Genomic DNA, 23,558 nt, shown 5'->3' on the forward strand with positions numbered 1-23,558 from the left:
ATTCCACACCCACCTCCTCTTCACCAGTCAGCGACATGGTCTAAAACAGCACGGCTTTTCACCCGTCACGCCGCATCGCAGCCGTGGACAGAGTGAAAATGGCATCCTAGAATTTGTGGCGACAGTGGAGACTAATGGTCGACACAACATAGAGAGAGAGATAGAGAGAGAGAGAGAGAGAGAGAGAGAGAGAGAGAGAGAGAGAGAGAGAGAGAGAGAGAGAGAGAGAGAGAGAGAGAGAGAGAGAGAGAAGACACCCATAGATCACAAAACAATTCAGCCCATGCAAAGGTTTTTGTCAACTAAATGTATTTAAATTATTTTAAACGATTTATACTAGATTCAATTCACAAAATTCAAGCAAAAGAACAGCTTGAGGAACCCTGAAGCCTTGCACACCACACAAATCTATGGTGTTACTGCAATATCTGCCCAGGAAACAGAATAAATAGTATTGAACATGATTAATTTTTTGACATACAATTATGTCTAATCGGTATATACACAAATCGTTCTCTTTATACTCTTATATGAATATAATACTTCGCAAAAGGCATGCACAAACAATCTCAGCCTTCATAAACTGTAGGCACTGATCTGATGTAGTCGCATGTGAAAAATAATAATATAAAAAAATTGTTTTCTATTCATATTTAGTTAGGCATGAGGCAAAGTCCAGGAATATTATACCAACTCCTTAACCATTAGATATTGAGAAATATGTTACATCTCAGTTGTAAATTCATAAAACCTTACAGGAGGGCCCACTATGTCTGACTATTGATACATTCAAAAACATGAAAAATGAGTCTTGAACAAGCAAATCAAAGTTAAATGTGCTAACAAAAATAATAATTGAATGAAAATCAACAAATTACAATTTATTATATTGTTGTCAATCAGTCTTGTGAATGTAATATTGTCTCCTAACAAATCATGACATGTTGTTTGTGCAGTGAATAGCTTGTGTGATCCAGTGTAGTTTAAACGACTTTGAAAGCAACAGCTGCATATTGTGCTGAGTTTCCCTTTCACAACAAAGGTCATAGACTCTTTTGGCACAATTCTCCATCTCATATAATATATTCTATACATATTTTTACCCTAAATTACTCTTTGGCAATTTCTCCAGCAAAATGAACACACACACACACACACACACACACAAATGTTAAGCTCAAATATTAGCTGTAAAATATAAATAACTTAAATTTCAGAATATTATTTTACATCAATAATAATGGCTCCCAATTTGAATTCAAATCACTTTGAGTAATGAATGAGTCAAAAGTCCAAGATTTTAGTATATAGAATCCTTCCTGCATTAAAATACAAGGATATAGGCATGCAGTAAGTGCTCGCGGTTGTCTGAGCTGATATTGCCTGTTGCATTCATCTGGATCGTGTCGGATTCACGCGGCCGCACGGCTCTATAGCAGTTCTTCGTAGAAAAGTAAATAAGCTTGAGAGTTCAGCACTCTGGACTCCGGTACAGTCTGTACGCTGGTGTCGCTAACGTACACCCACTGGCCTTGTGGTGCTGAACTGGCCTCTCTGGAACCTAAAAAACATACAGAGATGTTGGTCTCAATGATTCAGAGGAACACAAAGTGGCTGAACATCAAAAACACATCCAGATTGCGCTACTAATGATCAGTGTTAGCATTAAACAGTGAAACACACCCAAGTGAAGATTAAACATAGGCTGTGAATTAAATAAAAAATAAATAATTGCAGTTTTTAATCGCACCTAATATTAAAACTAGTAAACATTGAAATGAAAATGTATGTACATTTAAAATAAATTGAATATTTTATTAAATGTTATTTAATATTATATTTGAAATCAATCATTTAGTCTTTAAAGTCCCACTCCGATCATATTTTGAGCTATTTTTAAACATTCCCAGTGGTCTTTAAATTATGATTATGCCATTTTTAGCCAAAATCACAAAACCTGTGCCGTTTTCTGGGACTTCGCTTCAGCAGAGCGGCAGTAGCTCATTAACAATTCGCCTCTGCGTTGTGGGCGGAGCCGTTGGCACGGAGACGACCCTCCCCCTGCCCGTTGCTGAGAGCTCTGTCTCTCCCGCGAGCTTACACCCCCAATACCGGTGGGGCAACAGTATTATATACACGTTAATTATTATTATCCGAAGTTAATCAAAGTCATCACCGATCACGATCATTATTTCACTCCAAGACGTCGTGTGTGGAGACGCCCAGTGGAGTTACTACGTCACAACTCCAGTCTATTTTAGCGTCTGCTACTGATTCACAGCCATTTGAATGTAGAAATACTCAGAAATACAACCTTGAGCTGATTTTTCTCAAGATATGTCCTCTAACATCAGAAAAATGCCACAAGAACATGTTAACACCTAGAAAAACATTATTTTCATCGGAGTGGGTCTTTAAGTGTAAATCATCAGATTACTATATTTGTTCATCAGTTTTTTACAATCAATAACCTTTCATTTCAATAGACCCAAACAATCATCCCCTGAACCCATTCTAATAAAATGTCACATTTCGATCCTCTTGATACTTCAGGAGTTATATACACATCCCTACCGATTTGACCCTCTTTAGTCTTTTCTGGTTCTGAAAACGCAAACACAAGAAGGACGACTGGAAAAAAAAAAGCATGGAGACACAAGGGCAAAATGTATTTCCCCTGCTGCCTTTCGAAGAGTCTTTCACTCTTACCTTGTACCTTCATTACAACAATTCAGCTTGAATTTGTGCACTACAACAGTTAACTACCGAGGGTACACACTATTTTCTCTTAGCTCGCCGTGGGCTTTTCACTCTCTGTTCCAAATGCTGCTGAAAGGCAGGCTCTTTCTTTGAGTAGAGAGTAGAGAAGAACGAATCTATATATCGACAACAAACAAATTCCGATTGGCCTTTGCTGAACAAGCTGCATCTTCAAGGTTGTGGTGAATGGAGGACCAATGCCAGGATAAATCATCCCTTTGTTTACCCAGAGGTTATTCAGGCCTTTCAGAACCAGCTGCGAAGAAAACATTGAGCCACACATGGAAACTATATATTGCCTGGGAGGCATTATACCTGACTGGTTCCTGCGCTGCTCAGGTTTACGCTGAGGCGTGCGGACCTTCACATAGGCAGCGTAGTGCCCACCTCGCATCGATCCGCTGTGTTCCACAATGCCATACAAGCTGTAAAGCACACGCTCTCCTGACCCGAGGTTCTGCCACACGCATAAATACTAAATTAATACCACACACTTACACGTTAAAGCTGCACAGATTCATAAATCACTGATTTTTATGTACAACTCCATCAGTACCTTACAATTGGCAGAGCAGAAAGGAGCCAGGTCCAGCATAAGAGGAAAGTCCACATGTCTATTAACTTTCCTCAGATTCATCCCAGCCTGCGAAAGTGAAGACAGCTCAATCAGTGCATCGGCACACAAAGAAGCACATAACATAACCTTGCTGGAAAAAACATGATTATAGATTTTTTTTTTTTTTGAAAGTATGCTCTGTTGATAAACTCTGAAGATGAAAGTGAGCATATCATCAAATTAAACTTGACATTGTTTGTCTAATAGTGATGATATTTTTGCAGTTATGTTTAGGTAACAAACTGGCTCAAACGACACAAAAACGTACTTATGCAACACAAATGACGAGTGCAAGTTCTATGAATGAAATACCTGGTGAAAGCGTTTGAGGTGAAGAGTGACCACCGGAGGAAGCGCAGAGATGAGCATCTGTTTACGGGCACTGGTGTACACTTTCTCAGCCTTCTTATCTGAAACATACATATAAAACAAGTGACAGGCAACAAATGATGTTAAGGAGAACTACACACTCAAGCTTTTTGACAAATTTACCACCCATAAAGTGTTAATTCTGAATCTTGACTACACCACAGAAAGCATAAGGAGGGAACAAGGCATTTTTTTTTATAAATGGATAGGCAGAAATTGATAACAGAAATTGCAATGCTCAACACGATGGCAAGCACATAGTTGGCCAAAAAAAAAATACTTGGAATGTTTAATATTTAACATTATTTCAGTTAAACAGCTAAATATATATATATTTTATACACTACATTCCAAAAGTTAGATTTTTTTGTTTGTTAATAATAATAATAATAATTCGTTACATTTATATAGCGCTTTTCTGGGTACTCAAAGCGCTTTACGTGGAAGGGGGAATCTCCTCAACCACCACCAATGTGCAGCATCCACCTGGATGATGCGACGGCAGCCATATTGCGCCAGAACGCCACCACACACCGAAATTACTGGTGGAGAGGAGACAGTGATGAAGCCAATCAGTATATGGGGATGATTAGGAGGCCATGATGGACAGAGGCCAAGGGGCAAATTTGGCCAGGATGCCAGGGTTAAACCCCTACTCTTTTTCGAAGGACATCCTGGGATTTTTAATGACCACAGATAGTCAGGACCACGGTTTAACTTCTCATCCGAAGGACGGAAGGTTGTTTAAAAAAAAAGTCTAATGCATACCAAGGCTGCATTTATTTGATAAAAAAAATACAGTAAAACAGTAATATTGTGAAATATTATTACAATTTAAAATAACATTTCTATTTTACTATTTTTTTAATGTATTCTAATATGCTGATTTGGTCCTCTAGAAACATTTCTAATTATTATCAATGTTGAAAACAGTTACTAGTGCTATGAGAATAGTTCTGTGAGAATACACACCACTCCTCTTCATCTGTCTCTGCCTCCATTCAGTGCAGTTTTCACAAAGCAGTTTGTTGTTGCCCATGAGCAGCTCAACAGAGGTGAACTGATGCAGACAGGACTGTACCGAGCACTCTTTAGAGCTGGGGGTGTAGCTGTGACAGAGGGCTTGGAAGGCCCCTTGGTGGTGTTGACGGTCTCTCTCCCGGATTTCAGTTGGTTCCTCTGGGCTGTGGCTGACAGGTAAAGTGTCGGTGGAAGTGTGCACTAGGCCCAGCTTGGACACAGCGCTGACAAGCTGCTCTACAGCGCCGCCCTGCTGAGGTCTAATGGGGGCTGAGGGAGTGTGACTTGGGCTCAGGTTAGGTTTTAGACTTGGATTGTGTGCCGTTGTGGTTGCAGTCGTGGTGGTCAAGACTTTATCTGATGTGCTACTATGACCGGATACAGATGAGATTCGAGGAGACCATTCGCTCTCAGAGGCCTCGCTGTCTGCATCATTACTGCTGTCCTGAAGGTTGGAGTCTTTCTCACTGCAGTCTGATTGGCTGCCCATCGTATCCGCCCGGTAACTTGCCAGGCCACGACCAGCCACACAGAGCTCCTCCTCTTGTCGGCAAGAAACCGAGTCTGCACCTCTCTCATCGTGAGAAGTGGATGAATGGCGACCCTGTAGCTTCTGATCACATACACACACACACATAAAGTCACATTAAAAACAAGGATGCTAGGAAGCATGTAAATTACCATTCAAAAGTTTAGGGTCAGTAAGATTTTATTTAAAAAACATGAATATGTTTATTGAACAAGGATGCATTAAATTGATCAAAAGTGACAGTAAAGATTTCGATTTTAAATAAATGCTGTTCTTTTGCTATTCATCAAAGAACCCTGAATGTATCACAGTTTTCACAAAAATATTAAACAGCACAACTGTTTTCAACATTGATAATAATACGAATGTTTCTTGAGCACAAAATCAGCATATTAGAATGTTTCTGAAGGATTATGTGACTCTAAATTACATTTTACCATCACAGGAATACATTCAATTTAAAATACATTCAAATGCGAAACAGTTATTTTAAATTACAATATTATTTTACAATATTAAAATATTTTACTGAAATTTTGATCAAATAAATACAGCCTTGGTGAGCATAAGGAAAAAACAAAATCTTACAGACTACAAACATCTGAATGATAGTGTGTAAGAACTACATAATGCTTCTCTTATAATAATGGATCCACCAACCTGTCCGCTCAACCTCCTGCTGTTTCGATTGGCTTGTGAGTGGGCAGCTGACGAGTCATCATGAGAGACCAGACCGTCTTGCTCCCGCCCACTTTTCCCCAGTCTACCAGCGTTTGTGGGCTTAGAGATCTGGGCAAGAAAAAAAGATAAACCCTCAAAAGAAAGCTCAGGACATTCAATGCAGGGACAGATTATTAAATGGAAGTACAATAAAGAAAGAAAAAAATGTTTTACAATTGTGGAATGACAAATTAAGGCTGCTCTCACCCTTTCCTCTATGATGGGAAGGGAAATGTCAATGAAGGCTTCCTTTACTGTGGAAATCTAGGAGTGAAGCATATAAACATGTTACATTGTGCTATTCAGAGAGACTCTAAAATGTATCCCATATGATTTGTCTTCAAGCAGTCCCTTAATCACTGTATTATTTAAATAAATACTAGATCTTTAAATAAATGCTATATATTATATAGTATAAAATAAATATATTACAAATATTTAAACAAATATTATATAACACAATGTGTACTATATTTATATTTAAAATTAATGTATTAATATTTATGTACTGGACATTGTACATTACAAATGAGAAATGCTCACATGTTCACACTCTTCACACATTATGGTGCTGGTTAGCTCTCCGACGAATATCCGATCTACAAAATTCATTTTCACTCCTTCCTTTCCATAAGCTGTAGAGCATGAAAACAAGCCAAAATTATACACGCACATACATACAAACTACTCAAATATGCAGAACACAAATAATAGATCCTTTTTAAATGATCATTTAAATGTAAACAGTGCCATTCTTTCTAGAAGCTTGTGAATGCAAGCTGTCACTAGATGGCAATATTGTTCTGAGTGATGTAAAAAGCAGGTGACAGAAGCAGAGGTGGAGCACCCTTCACTTGTCGTTTGGTCTCCTCATCAGCGGTCTTCTCCGTGGGGTTGTTAAAGGCTTTGAGGATGCCTGCTTTAATGCGCTGTCAATGTAAACACAATGTGATGCCACTTTGTTAGATAATGAAGCTCAAACAGTTGCTGTCACAAAAAGCTCCTTTTATCATGTTCAAAATAATAGAGGAACATTAAAGACGTTTATATCTTTTAATAATGAAAAAGTTGACATTTCAATAAAATAAAATAAAAAAAGAATAAAAAAATGTGTGAAACATTTTCTGTATTTGTCAATCTATAAACAATCAAATAAGACATGGCTGTTTCCCCCTCAGACTTTAAACTGTTCACCCTTGGATGTTTTCTTTTTTTTCTCAGGTTTATGTTGCGGTAAATTAACTAAAGGAATCGCAGGGCCATGAACACATGGTGAAAAGTAAATGTGTGCTTCACATATTTTACACGGCACATGCATTGTATATCCCATGTATGTGTGGGCATAAAGACTTTTGAAGGCGAGTGTCGCTGTGCTCTTAATGAGAGGTGACATGGTCAGTGACTGTGTTGGTGAGCGAGCTGTTAGAAGACACAGTCACAGCAAAGCACCAATCAATAGATAATTGGCCGTGGTGGCGATGTCTGTGGGGCTCGACCAGTCTCCCCCATTGTCCCGTCCCCACGCTCAGGACGGCCTATTTAGGTCAAAAGCCTGGTTAATCCCTTTCCTTCAGCCAGTCGGACCACGCTACAACACACACTAATTAATCACACAAACACACACATACCCTAAAATAACTAGGCCACCACACACTCTTGAGAAGTTGAGCTCAGTTAAGCGGCCCCTTTCTTAGCATTTTTATTCAACAGCTAATTGGTGATAATTCATTGATGTTAATTAGCATATTGTGAGCAATGATCCTATTGGCTAATCGACATAAATATTGTGGTGTCCATGTTTAGTGACTGTCTTAAGGGGTCTCAGCACTGTTAAACCATAGCTAAGACACGAATCAAAGCATTTTGAAGTGTGCTTCTATAAAACAATCAATCAAAATCGCGATGATCTTGATCACAACCCCAACTATTTTTGAAATTGACATTCTTAGTTTAATAAATAGTTTTTTGTTTTTGAAAGAAGTCACCTAAACTCACCAGATTATTATTAAAAATACAGTAAAAACTCAAATATTATGAATTACTACAACAATTTAATTGTTTTCTATTTAAATATATTTTAAAATGTAATTTATGTCTGTGAAGGCAAAGCTGAATTTTCAGCATCATTACTCCAGTCTTCCGTGTCACTTCAGAAATCATTCTAATATGATGATTTGCTGCTCAAGTAACATTTTTTACTATTATCAATGGAAAACGTTGAAAACAGCTGTGCTGCTTGATATTTTGTGGAAACCGTGATACATATATTTTTTAGGATTCTTTAATGAATAGACAATTAAGTAAGAACAGCATTTATTTAAAATACAATACGAGTCTTTAATAACATTAAAGAATTTTATACTGTAATATTTTATCAACTTCATGCTTCTTTGCTGAATAAAAGTATTAATTTATTTCATTAAAATAAATCTTACTGACCCTAAACTTTTGAATAGTTAATTTATAAATATTTTTTTATTTGTTATATCTTCAAAGTTATGTGCATATATTGAAATACAAGCTGTCTGTAAATTTACTGAAGTACATGATAACAAGGTATAGGGCTGGGCGATATGGACAAAAAAAAATCATCTCAGTAATTTTTGGCTGAATAGCAATATACAATATATATCTTGTTTTTTCTATTTGGTTAGAAAAGATTTTTTTTTTTTTTTTCACATCCTGCTCAATGTTTTCCTACAAACAATGTTCATATTGACGGGTATAAAAACAAATATAGTGAATGTAACATATATTATGTGCAAAAATTACATTACATTCTACCATTGTAACAACAACTTTACAATCTAAAACCAAATATAATGCTTTTTAAACCAGTTAAAATCACTAAGTTAAAAATTAAAATAAATAAAAACAAAATGTTAACTGGTAAGAACAGCACACATTCTCTCATCTAAGATTAATAATTATATTAGCCTACATTTGATGATTACCACTCTCTTACATAAGGCTCATCCACTCCAACCAGCAAAATGGAAATATTTGCATGGCCTTCTAACATTTAGAGATGGAGAATATCCTTGTATATTTTGAAGCCCTTAAAGGGTTAGTTCACCCAAAAATGAAAATTCTGTCATTAATTACTCACACTCATGTCGTTCAAAACACGTAAGACCTTTGTTCATCTTCGGAAACACAAATTAAGATATTTTTGATAAAATCCAAGTCTGAGAGCTTTCTGATCCCTTATAGACAGCAACACAATTACCACTTTCAAGGCCCAGAAAGGTAGTAAAGAGGTCGTTAAAATTTAAAAAATTTGACTACAGTGGTTCAATCTTAACTTTATGAAGCAACGAGAATACTTTGTGTGTGCTTACAGTTTGGAACGACACAAGGGTAAGTAAGTAATTAATGACAGAATTTTCCTTTTTGGGTGAACTAACCCTTTAATATCAAGCATGTCTCATGTTTCGGACAAATTGGATTATGTACTTCCCATGCAGCAGCTCACTCTGTGTCCTCCGCTATTTTTCAGATGCGCTCGTATTATCAAACTAGTGTATATTGATATAAACAGTATTGCCTTAACCTTTCGTTTATATATCAATATATTCTACAAACTCGATATAAAGCCCATCACTAATGAGGAACATTTAAACCAGATTGTTTCCTGTGTTCTCCCCCTCTGCAGCCCCAAAATGTGGAGGGAGGGAGGGAGGGAGGTGGGGAGGTGGGGACGGACCTCCATCACAAAGCCTCAACAAGCAGCTGACTGTTTCCCAGGATGCACAATGAGGCCAGTCGCGCCACTTGCAAGGTTCCTAAGTGGCACAACTGTCCACATTCACAAGTCTGAATGGGCCTGGCTGGCCCTGGGGCTCATCGCCCAATGCTGCACCCGCTTTCTTAGGGCAGTTAGGGCCACTGGTGGGGATGTGTGGGTCTTGGCCCCTGGCATGTCCGTATTATGAGACCCACAAGCTGTATCATTCTACAAGAAGCACCCTATCTAACTACTATGCATCTGCTCACGTGAGGTCAATGTCCCAACGTCAGTATGCAAAAGTAGCCCTTTGCAGTGACTGGTATTGTTTATGTATGCACTGAGGAGGACTGAGGGTATAACGCTGAGAACAAGACCCCCTATAGACTTGGTATTAACATCGATTTTGAGGCACTCCAATTGAAACAGGATGACAGTTCTAGAACTTGACCACAATGCACTTGTAGTTTAAAAGCTCAATCTTTAAACAAAAGCTAAGGACCGCCTGCTCACCTGTTTTTATATTTAGATCAGCCAAATACCAACTTAAAAAAAAAAACTAAATTGAAATATTAAAAAAATATTTTTTAATACTTTATTGCTTTTTTTTATTTGTATGCATTTTTAAAGAATTAATCTGGATATGGAGCAAGGAAAGGATTTTTAACGATGATGCACATTTTTGCCAGCTCTAAATGGTCTGATTCTTTGTGATCGGATCACATTAGACTGATTTTCATACCATGTGTAAGAAAAACTAAATCACACACTCACCTTTGTCTCCTCCACTCTCATAGAGTCCAGGAGGTAGTGCAGCAATTCCTGACTGTCCTGTTGCTGGTAACCCTTAAAGCGAGGGGCCCTGCACACACACACACACACACACACACACACCACACAGAGAGGCACAGAATGAGAATTCCTGTCACAAACACATTCACACAAGTGTAAATACATCTAAAGGGACAAAAGGAGCCAAAGCCACGCAAACACCAATTAGCCACACACAAAAAGCAATCAGCAGCATATAGATGAGTAAAGACGAGAGAAGAATGGACATAATCTTCTCTCAAGGCCTTTTCTCTGATGCTACATAAGGTAACCCGCTGTCTCTTGACAGGTTTCAGGACCTTAGAGGTGGCTGTTATTTTTCCCTGACAATTTTCATTCACTTTTCATTTCATCATTCAACCAGCTGAGGTCGGTCACACACATGCAGCCACACATATACTTTCATACGCTACCAGATACATAAACGTTTTCAAAGTATTCATTAACCAGTTCTCTGATTCTACTGAATTTCAATTCGAAGATTGGAATTTGTTGCTTTTTTTACTTCAAAGAACTGCAAATTAAACAAAAAATCTAAAAAGGAAGTCTGTGAGTATTCAATTTCAACATTTTAATATGTCAAAAAAAAACTTATACAGAAAAGTAATTCATCTTTTGAAAAGTGTCATCTTTGCTCACTGTTGTTGATGTGTAATTTTGTTAGATTCTTCTAGAATGGTGTGATTATTTTACGTAGGTTTACTTTTGTAATTGATATTTCAAATGGTAAAAAAAATATTCTCACTAAAATTGAACAAAGTGCTGCTAACCAGAGGGTCGGGGGTTTGATTCTCAATACCGGCAGGAAACGACTGAGGTGCGCTTGGCCTTGACTTGAGCAAGCCACCTAAGCCCCAATTGCTCCCCAGGTGCCACAGTGAATGGCTGCCCAATGTAATTCTGCATGTAAGTGTTGATCAATGTGATACTGCCTTTAAACAAACCATTTTTAACAAAGATCAACTGAAAACACTTTCTAGAAAAACATCATCAGAAACCAGTATTTTCCATTAGAGTTCTTTAATGTAATTTTCAGCCAAGATTTTCCGCCTATTTTCTAAAACCGACAACAGCAATTTATGGCATTTATGAACAAAAATTTACGGCAGCCTAAATTTCAGTGCATCTCTAAACATTTGTCATATCTTGGTGTCCTTCAAACACATTTAATGCCACATGTTCAAAATTACTAAAATTACTGAAATTACAGAACAGAACAGAACCAGACAAGACCACCCTAAATATGCCAGACTGGAGGATAGTGGCAAAGTGGGCATGTTTGTCCTTCCTCCCAGCTAACCCAGAGGTAAATCGAATGGAAAAATATCTCTTTAGATTCTATGCTGGGCAACCCAGGCCAGATGTGTGCCAGCTGTGGAGAACATAAGGGCAGCTGGAGCCGGCCCTGCATCAACCTGTTGAGCAGTGAGGCTGGATAGCTGGTCAAGATGATAGGAAGGCCATTTGGTCTGGTGATGAATCCAAGGATAAAGGGGCAAAGTCAAAGTGTTGGATCAGGTTAGGACTGAGGCTGTCCAGATGCTCAATGTATTTTGCTACAGTATTACCTGCTAAGCTTGCAAGCACTGTGTGTGTGTGTGTGCGTGCGTGTTGCGTGTTGTGTGAGGGCAGGCTGGGTGAATGGCAGGACGGGCAGCACGGATGGTCAGGCAGTCTGGACCGCCTCTACCATGGGCTGATGAGGTCTGACGTTCTGTTTGGATCTGACTAAAGTGTGTTTAAAGGAGAACTCCGGCGCAAAATGAACCTTTGGTCTAATTACACATTGTTACCTAGTCAACCGTTATCTGAGATTTGTTTTCATGATTATCGAATGTAAATAGTTTTATCTCTAAAAACAGTTTAGCCTATAAAGCTAGTATAACGGTAGTATATTGGGCATAGATCAATGACAAATAAAAATCGCTTGTTAATACCCCTAACAAGGCTCAAAATAGCCCCACACTAACACGGTAGCATAATGAGGCTCCCTACCTTCAAACCGAAGCATTGAGAACTTTGTCAGTGTCCAGACAGTTTAATAAGAAGATATTTTAAACATACAGTCAACTTCGCGTATACAGGCAGAAGCCATCTTTGAAATACAGTCTTTACCAGTTGATCTACGAACGCCGATCCAAGCCTGCTGTTTGCGCTCACCTTATCACAACTTATAGCTCGTTCACATTCTCACCAGCGCACTTGGATCGGCGTTCGTAGATCAACTGGTAAAGGCTGTATTTCAAAGATGGCTTCTGCCTGTATACACGAAGTTGACTGTATGTTTAAAATATCTTCTTATTAAACTGTCTGGACACTGACAAAGTTCTCAATGCTTCGGTTTGAAGGTAGGGACCCTCATTATGCTACCGTGTTAGTGTGGGTCTATTTTCAGCCTTGTTAGTGGTATTAACAAGCGATTTTTATTTGTCATTACACTATGCCCAATATACTAGCGTTATACTAGCTTTATAGGCTAAACTGTTTTTAGAGATAAAACTATTTACATTCGATAATCATGAAAACAAATCTCAGATAACGGTTGACTAGGTAACAATGTGTAATTAGACCAAAGGTTCATTTTGCGCCGGAGTTCTCCTTTAAGAACGTCCAGCCACCTGCTTCTAACACAGGTCATGAGCAGGGGGTCTAGAGACACAGCCTTCTTCCTCCTCTTTCTCCGTTTCTCTCTTTGCTCCACCACTCTAATATATTAATCTGATAAACTCACTTAAAAAAAAAAAACATTTTAGTTCAAAAGTTTGGCGCATTAGAGGGTTTGGACTCAGTTTCGCAGAGCTCTAGAGCTCTGTGATTAATTGTTTATTCACATTTGAGGATTTATTATGCTTGATTAAGTTTTATTTTTTCCCTTTATTTCACCCTCTCTTTTTGATGGGGCTTTCAATATCTGGAAGTCACAGGGTCTAATTTCAATTGATCAGCTATTTATAGATAATAATTTTGCTTCATTTGACCAACTTAAAAATAAATTTTCTTTGCCCAATTCACATTTATTCCGGTATTTTCGAGTTCGGAGCTTTGCCCGTAAACATTTTACGGAGTTCCCCGCTGCCCCTCCTAGTGGTGTCTTGGAGTGTATTTTAGACCAACATAAATGTATAAGGGGTGCCATTTCAAAGATTTACAGTATAATAATTGACAAACAAACCCCATCTAGCGGATCATTAAAATCTCTCTGGGAGCAGGACTTAAGTATTTTGTTATAGAAGATGAAACCTGGGACACTATCTTAAAAAGGATACATTCTTCTTCAGTTAGCTCTAGGCATAAGCTTATTCAATTCAAGGTAGTGCATCATATTCATTGGTCTAGGGTGCAACTCGGCAAGATATTTCCTGATTTAGACCCCACCTGCCCACGCTGTGTTGTGGAGCCAGCCTCTCTGTTTCATTCTTTTTGGTCCTGTCCTAAGTTGTTAAGGTTTTGGGGGGGGGGGGGGGGGGGGGATATTTACTTGTTTCTCATAAATTCTTACCACAGTAATAGACCCCAACCCATTGACAGCTTTATTTAGGGTTCTTCCGGACAATGTTAAACTTACATCTTTAGAGATGGATAATATTGCACTTTGCACACTGTTGGCTAGACGACTTATACTAATTAATTGGAAGCTGCCATCTCCTCCAACCTACCATCAGTGGGTTTTTGACCTACTTTTTGCCCTCAAACTTGAAAAGATTAAATTTGGAGTTAGAATGAAACCCGATCTTTTCTTGAAATCTTGGAGCCCATTTTTAGGTTATTTTAAGGAGACGAGCTCTGGATAAACAATTTTTTTCTCCTTTTTTTCTGGTTTATTTAGTTGTTTATATGTATAAGCATGTTACTGTGATTATATGTTTATTCACATTTGAGCATTTATTATGCTTGTACTGTGCTTGAGATGCTTTTCTTAATAAAAATAAATAAATAAATAAAGAAAAGTTTGGCGCATTAAATTCATCGGAAGTAACAAAAAATACTTTTACATTGTTACAAAAAATTCCATTTCAAATAAATGTCATTCTTTTAAGCTTTCTATTCATCAAAGAATCGAAAAAAAATACATGTATACATATGTATATTAGATATTGACTAATGTTACAATTTTTGACTGATACCAATACAGATTATTTTTATGTTCAAGAGTCCAAAAACAAATTTGCAGAAGCAATTTTAAAATGTCTCTAGATATCTGCATCTGCCAAACAGTAAGCCGATCATGCTGGTGTAGCTCAGCATAAGCAGCAGAACTGAGTGAAAGTGTTCTGGAGGGAAGCTGACGGGTGAGATGGGCTCCAGTAGGAGAGGTGGGAGAGAGACCGAGAATGTTCTGGAAGCTCATTCCACTGGAAGAGAAGGCTGAAGGAGCCTGTAGCGGTATGCCCAATATGGCCCTGTCACAGACGGACAGCTGTAACCACTAACACAATTAACAGCGGATGAGTTAGTACCAGACGCCAGGCAGCCTCAGCACAATGCTGCAATGCACACACAAGCATACTACATCAGTCGAATATAAAACACTCCCATCTTACACTGAGCAAAAAACATACACAACAAACAGTTCTATGAAACCGATCTGTTCTGATTTTGACAATTGATGAACATAAAATTTACTTCACAAATTCAGGTTTTCCAAGAACATTGGAACCCTGGTTTTTCAAAAAAACAACAACAACAACAACAAAAAAACAGTTGTTGAGAGTATGAACTAAAATGAGAAATAGCTTATGTTTTATCTTATTTTAAATCATTTTAAGACATCTTGAGGGCCACTTTGACTTTTACAGAAGCCCCCAACCAGCCTCCTGGTTGAGAACCAAGGAATTATTCGGTAAACAGCCAATAAACTGACAATAATCTCAACATGAAATATGCAAAGGGTTTGAGAGCTGATTACGATACAAAATTCAAATATAGTTACAGAAAACATAAGATAAGGCCATGTTTCAGGCTGGGACCCTCAGTAGCACCAGGAGCAGTGTGTGGTGAGCAGGGAAGGCTGCTCACTGCTCTTTGGACCGCTGCTGGCACTGGTGCTGCTTATCTGTCCAGCTGGCAGTGTGACCTGGCCCTCGACCAACCATGCCAACAGCACTCAGCTGTGTAACACACACAAACTGACACACACACTACTTGTTCTTCACCCATTTAATGGTTGGTGTTCATCCCACCTTCAAAAATACTGTCCTTTAAAGCACGATGTCTCAAAAGATGCCATTCTGCCACATTGTCCAACATAGCAAATGTACAAGATGGTGTTCAAGATGGCGCAGTAGTTCAAGTACCCTATTAGACCAGCAGCTGTGACCCGCAGTTTGCCAGTCAACAAATGCATTAAACAAACAGACTATTTCCTGTCAAGGACTGTGCAGCACAAAAGGCCTTCACTTGACCCTACGAGCTGCTGCTCTCTGTAGTACTGAAAGTGTGTGCATGTGGGTCTGCCGTGCAGACAGCGAAATTAAAGGTGTATGCAAGGCAGAGAGAATCAGAGTTTTAATGCTTTCACATGTTAGACACCAGACTTGTGTGTGACTAGAGAGGGTGACAATTGTGCTTGACTTGTAAACACAAGGAAAATTATCAGTCTCACTCTCAACCCCCAAAAAGTGTGGATAAATGGTCAGTATTTGAGCTTTTGAAATAAATCACATCTGCAGAAACCATATGTACTGGTGTTGAGAAATGTTATCTGTACCTGCAATACATAAATATGTTAAAAAAGGACAAAACTTTCATGGGGTGTACTCAGTGGTGTAGTCTACGTGATACGCAGGTATACGCCGTATACCCACTAGAAAATGTCAAGGATTTCCGTATGCCCACTAGGAAATGTCAAAGATCTCCGTATACCCTCTTTAAAAAGCATGAGGATTCGTAACAACATCGTTTTGTGAAAGAACTTTCATTCATAAATTCACCCCGCCGCCCGCCCGCCGTGACGTCTGTGTTTGCGCAGCGACACGGATCGAATCGCGGAACCCAGCAACAAAATAATGTAACTTTGTAAAGCGTAACGTCACGCAATTTGGCCATTTTTGAATGAACAAATCAAAAGTAATGATACAATGAATCAAATCTCGATATGTACTAAGTGTCTATGAATATTAAAGCATGTTCTGCGTGTTTCTGTGAATGAGCGCTCAATGTGTGCTCTACTACACACTGAAGCGCGCGTGACGCGTTGTGTTTTCAGCGTCTATGAGGAGGACATGCACACATTTGAACTTCATCACAGAGCTTTTATGAGAGTCACATCACAAGAATTTTACCATTTCATTTGATAAAACTATCGTCATTCATTCGTATCATATACACACACTCACAAACTAGTCTTCATGACAACCTGTCAAAATCAAAGTTTTGTATAACTTGATGAAAATATAACAGAAATATATTACTATTGCACAGTAGAGTATACTTCAAGTAGGCCTAATAATAATAATAATAATAGTTTATTAAAACACACAGAAGCTCAAATGTCTTTAATTTACAACCCACCAAAATAAAAGTTTGTAGAGAGAAATAAAGTAACTCGAGGGAATTATGAAAGAAATTGCATAGTAAGATGTACTTTTTAAAATAATAATAATCAAATCTATTAAAACATAATTTTAAAGGAATATCACACACGTTTTTAAAAAGTAAATTTTTATTTGTGCTTATAATGTTTAAGTCTTTTATTTGTAAGCTGATAAAACCTGTGCTTCAGGGACCATATTCATATAACATCTAAGGCTAAATGTAGCTCTTTACTGGCTGAGTTAGATGGCGATTAACACTTAACAGTAGAAAATTGGGTGGCGGCGGCAGCGGGTGGGGGACGGGGGTGCGGTGGTTGGGGGGGGGGCTGGTATATCACAGTATACTCACTACAAAAAACTAGACTACACCACTGGGTGTACTTACTTTCACATACACTACTGTTCAAATGTTTGGGTACAGAAAGCAATTAATTATTTTATTTAGCAAGGATTTTAAACAGATTTAATTGATCAAAGGTGACCTGATGGAGTTTTGGTTCCTTAAACTGTTGCCTTTTTCGCCTTTTTTCAACTTTGCTGCCATTGGCTTTTGGATTGCTTAGTTGGGGACATTAAATTTAATATTCAGCAATAGTATTGATCTGCATGCATTGACACCATTATATGAGATTGAGAACTAAACTGAGCTGGACGATGACATCACGGTTCTCTCCAGAGCGGCTATATATATATATAAATGAACTAAATTAATAACAAGTTTTGTACTTTTTCAACATAATTGGGCATTTTGAGTTCTTTGAGACATCCTGAAGCATCTTGTGCTCAGCCCCAGCCAGAACAGATTGTTCTGAAACCTTTATTTTTAAATCCATTTATTTTAAGTGCAGTGAAATTTTCATTAGCTTGGAAAATAATCAATTTCAACAACTGTCCTCAGGACTGTCCCCAATGTCTATATGTTAAAGGAAAAATAAAATTTTTTCATGGGATATACTTACTTTTTCACATCATTGTTTTATGCATTCGTAATGGCTGATGTGATGTGATGTGTATATGCTCAAACGAATTGGTGTGCTCAAGGCTGAGATGATGCCAGGTGAGCAGGACACACATGTACACATATGCAAACCCACAGGTCTGATAAAGGCACAGTACCTGAGTTAATATCACAGAAGCACCAGAGAGACACCCAACTGCCTGGCAGGCTCCTGTCTGAGCCACCCAACCATTCAGCACGTTCAAACAACGTTTAAACAACAGCCAGTGAACCGTTTAGCCAGTACACGGCATAAAAATCAACCCCTGAGAGCAGGGAACCAACCAACCATTTAAGCTCAAAACAGGCTTGCACACAGTGACGATCAATTAGCCACATTTAGATCCACTATCCCACACAGCTTTTTGAGACTTTCATAGTAGATATTTACAAATGGCGGCGGTGTAGACATACTTCTGACAAAGCTGGTTGAAAAGGATCTTGGGTGAGACCGGCCCTTTCCCAGGCTCCTTCATGCTTTGGAGGAACAGAAACATGGCTGAGGTGAGGGGTTCTGGGCTGGGTAACGTCACAGTTAGTGGCCCCTACAAGAAAGCATAGTAATGATATCACATCTAACATACAAACGGTGAGGTTTTCTGTATATTTAAAAGCTAACATGAATGAGATTATGAGAGAGACTGTTCTAGTCCAGTTCAGTTTAGTTGGAACATACCAAGTTAGTCTCAGCAGAGGGGCAGATCTTCATCTTATGACCTTTTTCCTTGACGTCTTGAATCAAGTCATTCAGCATGTGGGTCTGGGAGAGATTCTAAACCAAAACAAACAATGGAAAAAAGTTAGTTATCACACACTCTGCTTATTTATATTATATGTGTGTGTGTGTGTGTGTACACTTTTTATAAAGTACACTTTTTATAGTTATTATTTATTCTTTATTTATTTTAATACATCAAAATTGTACATTTATTTTCATATATATATTTAATATTGTATAGGCTATAGGTTATTATATTTTAAATATTATATTAATATATTTGTATTTATTTTGAACACAGTGGTGTAGTTATTGTATCAAGTCTTCTATTTGTCTTCTGTTGGTTGTCGTTATCCAACAAAGTGTGCTGTCTGAATTATTTTTTTGACTATATTTTTGAGTCTTATACCTTTATTCAGAAAGGACACTGAAGAGTGAATGGAGAGAGATATGATGGGATCGGGAAACGGCCGCAGGTCACATTTGAACCTGGGTACCCTGTGAGCACTCGGACCAGAATACGATACGGACGTGGTGTGGCAGTAGTGATATTAAAAATGTTTACTATGTCTTGTCCAAAGAGGTGGACTTATAGGTTTTTCCAACAAAAAAAAGCACACATGGACTTAGACAGTTTTGCAGCAAAGGACAATCAAATTTGTTAAATACCAATGAATTGACTAAAGTGACATTTTTGTAAATAAGACATTTCAAAAACTGACTAATAACCTTTTCATTGCCTTTAAAGTGAAATTACTGAACCTAAACACAGGAGCCTGATAAAAAAAATGCTACCGGAAATTTAAAAGAAAAATGTCAGACAGACATAGAGGTTTTTTGCATATGAAGTCTTCATATATATATATTTATATACACACCAATCAAAAGTTTGCGCTCAGTAAAAAAACAATTAAACAAAATAATAGCAGGGATGCATTAAATTGATCAAAAATCATCCACAAAAACATTAAGGAACATCACTGTTTTCAACATTAATATAATAATAAGAAATGTGTCTTGAGCTCCAAATCAGCATATTATAATGATTTCTGAAGAATCATGTGACACTGAAGACAATATATTTAAGATAATTTTTAATGTTATCAAAGCAGCAGAACAGAATTAAAGCAGCATTAACAGAAACAAAACTACAAACTTGCCAAATATTTAAGATTTATTAATTTAATAGTTGTGGTAATTAATAATTTTTTTTTTTTGTATCCTTTGGAAATAATAGAAATTTTTGGTTACAGTGAAGTTTCTTACGTGAACTGTCTGACAAGGGGAACCTGAAGTGTCATTCAATATATTGACTCTTATATTGACCCAACAAGCAAGGGTCAAGTGTTTGCTCAAGGGTGAAAGGCCCGTGTTTGCAACACTTCCAGATATTTGAATTGTATTTTGAATTGATTTGTGTTAACAGCCCAGATCAGAAACCAACTGGCTTAAACCATCCAAAACACACAAAACTGACACAAACAAAAGTTAAAAGTAAAAGTAAAGTGAGTAATGTGAGTTCTCAGACAAGACTTTACCTGCATCACAGCATTGAAGAAGCAGGTGTTGCCCAGGTTGTTGATGCCCTTGACTGGGATAAGTGTGCTATTCACTGGACTCTTCCCTCTCTGAGTGTCCACATACTCAGTGGGTTCCTCTCTGAGCTTGATAATTTTTGAGGTTGTTGCTAAAAGACAGGACAGAAATCAAGTTGATAGATCTCTAGTCAACACACTAAATAGTAAAGTAGTTTCAAAAATGGAGATAGGCAGAAAACTCAACTTTATTTGAGAGAAATGAAAACGGATCTTCTGCTATATGAAGATCTGGGCTACGTTTCTCAAAAGCATTGCACGCCTACGTAGATCGTAGAACCACTGGCAGTCTGGCACCAATAGTCACTATGATCAACTTGGCTCACAATGCTTCTGAGAAACACAGACCTGGACAGGGCCTGGTTCTCAGAGTGCGCTTGATTTTCTGCCGCAGAAATGGGTTAACATTCTGGGTATCAGCTGGGAGAGGCTGCAGATGACAGCTGGATAAAAGTACGCTGGTTAGGGAGCAGGGAACAAGCACAGCTGCTCCCCGCTACTGCCACGACTCTGCAGGAGCTTCTTGGCAAAGGCGGCTAAACACAAGGCCCGCAGAGAGAGAAAGATAGAGTTTTTCTACACAAAAAAAGCTAAACTCCAGAGAAATGACGGGTGCACTGCCCTAAACACTCAGGAGACATGAAAGCAACCTGCATGATAATTCAGAGCGAGCAGTCGGTCCTGTAAATAGCTCTCAGTCCCTCAGAAGACTGCATTATGGGTTTCAACAATTAAGGATACATAAAATGATGCGATTTATTTTATCAATGATTTCTAACAATGGCTACTTCTTTGAGCAAAAATGTATTAAACGACAACAAAAAAGTTAAAGTGGAACTATATTGTGTTCTAAGACCTATTAAATATTTTTTGTTCTGCATTGTGTACCATCTTTGATCATCTAATAAATATATATTGCACAAAGTCTATTTAAATACTAAAACAAAATAATGTCAATATCATTTAAAAGAAGTCTCAATTTTCTGAATCTAGTGAGTAAATAAATAGTGGATATCCTGTACCCAATGACATGCAAAATACATGGGGAAAATTGCCATAAAACAATGAAAATTCAGAATATAATATTATATGATTGAAAATGAGACAACTACATCTATTTAACTTTTTTTTATTGTATAACTTAAAGCTAGTTATCATGGATCTTTGGGGGTAAGGAATAAATCTCCAAGATGGACCTTGGTGAAATGGGGTTGACGTATATTTGACTCCCATTTTTCAATAATGAACATTATGAAGTACACCCCTTAATTTAGCCTTTATGAGATAACATTACCTTGCATTGATGCATTGATCAATTATCTGCATTTTCCACTAGGCAAAAAAAAAAAAAAAAAAAACGGTTGCAATTCAGTGGATTGTACAGAGTGGCCTACATATACACAACCGAACTTGTCAGGCAATGTTTGTATTAAAGATACAACTAATTTACGTTTGGGAAAAATGCAGTTTATTTGTCCCCCCCCCCCCCCCCCCCACTTTTTTATGTTTTGATTTGATGGACCGTTGACAATCCGGTCGGTGGCCTTTTGCAAAAAGGCATTGGACAAGCCATAACAAAAGGTTGAATTCATGAACATCTCAGGACCCATATTTTCTTTTTTTTATTGTCACTGGCACCATTTGTGAAGGAGAATACAAGTGTGTCAAATTAAGCATTAATGAACAACTGCAAGCACCCAAGGCACTGAGAATGAAAGAGAAAGTCAGCATGGTACTGCTTGCCACAACTAAATACTATTTACACTCTTTTGAACTATTATTTATGCAAAAGCAAGAGCACAGCCAATTAAGGAAAATTAAAGTACTTGTTTTATGACCAGCTCAATATTATATTTGCACTTCAGGAGTCCTCATATATATATTTATAAATACTTAAATATTTAAACAAAATATTTAAATTCTATTTTCCCATTGAATAAACATCAAAATTAGTTATTTTTAATATTAAATATTTTTTCATTTGATAAATATATGTGTCAAAATGGGTACCAGGGTTTCAAGTGACCGATTGAAAATTCAGACCAAATTGAACTATCACTAGTTTGGGACCAAATGTTGTTTTGTAGTTATTGATCAAATTATATTTGCCATTAATTATTTTCTTTCTTTGTACATCTAAGCTGTAAAAAAATCATATGCATCATATTCATGTAATGTGCCCCAAATAACTTCAAAATGACCTGAAGTAATTCATATCATATAGATGAGTGCAGGTTTTGTACATATCTACAGCTTGTTCTTCCCTCAAGTGGAATAATATGCCTTACTCTTGTGTCTCCCAATAGGTTTATTCTTGCATGAATGATTTCGGTTAAGAAAATTGGATAAAATTAGCAGTTTATGTAGGTAAGATGTTTACATGCCTTAGTGTGCATTGATTTCCCCCTCCCTCTTCAACACTACCTCCTGTTAGAAAAATGCACACCCACTGACACGCTGTGAACAACATGGAATATGATGTATTGGAGGTCATCTTTTTGGACAAACTACACAAAACCGAAGCACTTATAAAAACGTTCCTTTGCATTCTCGTACATCCAAGAGAATGGGTGTTATTATTACACTATTACAAGAAAAAGACTGTTGAATGGCTGTGTAGATGGGGAGATGTTAGCATGTCTGGCGAGATTAACTCAAGACCTGTCCTTGACGAATCTCTGCTTGGACAATACCAGGGGTCTGAAACATAGATGAATTTAAAAACTGCTTAAGGCTGCAATATATCCTCTTTAACCCTTCAAATTCGGCCAAGCATATGATGGGGTGGAAAAAATTATTTCTGACAACAGGAGTGCAACTAAATGTCTTGCGTTTCAGCTAACATTGCGGTGTCCACAGGTTCATCTTGTTTAGTCCCCCGTCCTGAATCCATATTGTCACACTGCCACATCTGAGGGAAAGTCCAAGGACAACCCATGTTTTCCAATTCAGGAAGTAAATTGGTTTTCCTTTGTGCAATAATGCTCCCCGAAGCTGCCCCAAATGTTATGCAGATCCACACACAATTATTGTACATACTGCCCCAGTATTAAGCCCTGTTCAGGAAAAATCCATTAAAATCTGAAGTGGGTAGCTTCTGTGCCCCCATGATTTTCTCACAGGGGTTAATCAGGCATCAAAAC

At 37.7% G+C, this 23,558-nt stretch overlaps 1 protein-coding gene across 1 annotated transcript in view; it reads right to left on the bottom strand.

The window, feature by feature from the left end:
* Window positions 1-291: 291 nt before the first annotated feature.
* The window catches only part of usp45 (ubiquitin specific peptidase 45), a 32,763-nt gene continuing 9,496 nt past the window's right edge, over window positions 292-23,558 (bottom strand). Inside the window, exons 6-18 of the mRNA XM_056258511.1 lie at window positions 20,359-20,507; window positions 18,779-18,874; window positions 18,517-18,647; window positions 10,516-10,603; window positions 6,862-6,943; window positions 6,558-6,649; window positions 6,222-6,278; window positions 5,955-6,083; window positions 4,718-5,378; window positions 3,689-3,786; window positions 3,317-3,403; window positions 3,076-3,217; window positions 292-1,561 (exon numbers count right to left, since the gene is read on the bottom strand). Coding sequence (XP_056114486.1) covers window positions 1,431-1,561; window positions 3,076-3,217; window positions 3,317-3,403; window positions 3,689-3,786; window positions 4,718-5,378; window positions 5,955-6,083; window positions 6,222-6,278; window positions 6,558-6,649; window positions 6,862-6,943; window positions 10,516-10,603; window positions 18,517-18,647; window positions 18,779-18,874; window positions 20,359-20,507 — 1,943 coding nt within the window. The 3' untranslated portion in view covers window positions 292-1,430. The remainder of the gene's footprint in view (window positions 1,562-3,075; window positions 3,218-3,316; window positions 3,404-3,688; window positions 3,787-4,717; window positions 5,379-5,954; window positions 6,084-6,221; window positions 6,279-6,557; window positions 6,650-6,861; window positions 6,944-10,515; window positions 10,604-18,516; window positions 18,648-18,778; window positions 18,875-20,358; window positions 20,508-23,558) is intronic.

The sequence above is a fragment of the Rhinichthys klamathensis genome, unplaced genomic scaffold, assembly GCF_029890125.1.
Source record: "Rhinichthys klamathensis goyatoka isolate OS25496 unplaced genomic scaffold, OSU_Roscu_1.1 h1tg000152l_1, whole genome shotgun sequence".
Lineage (NCBI taxonomy): Eukaryota > Metazoa > Chordata > Actinopteri > Cypriniformes > Leuciscidae > Rhinichthys > Rhinichthys klamathensis.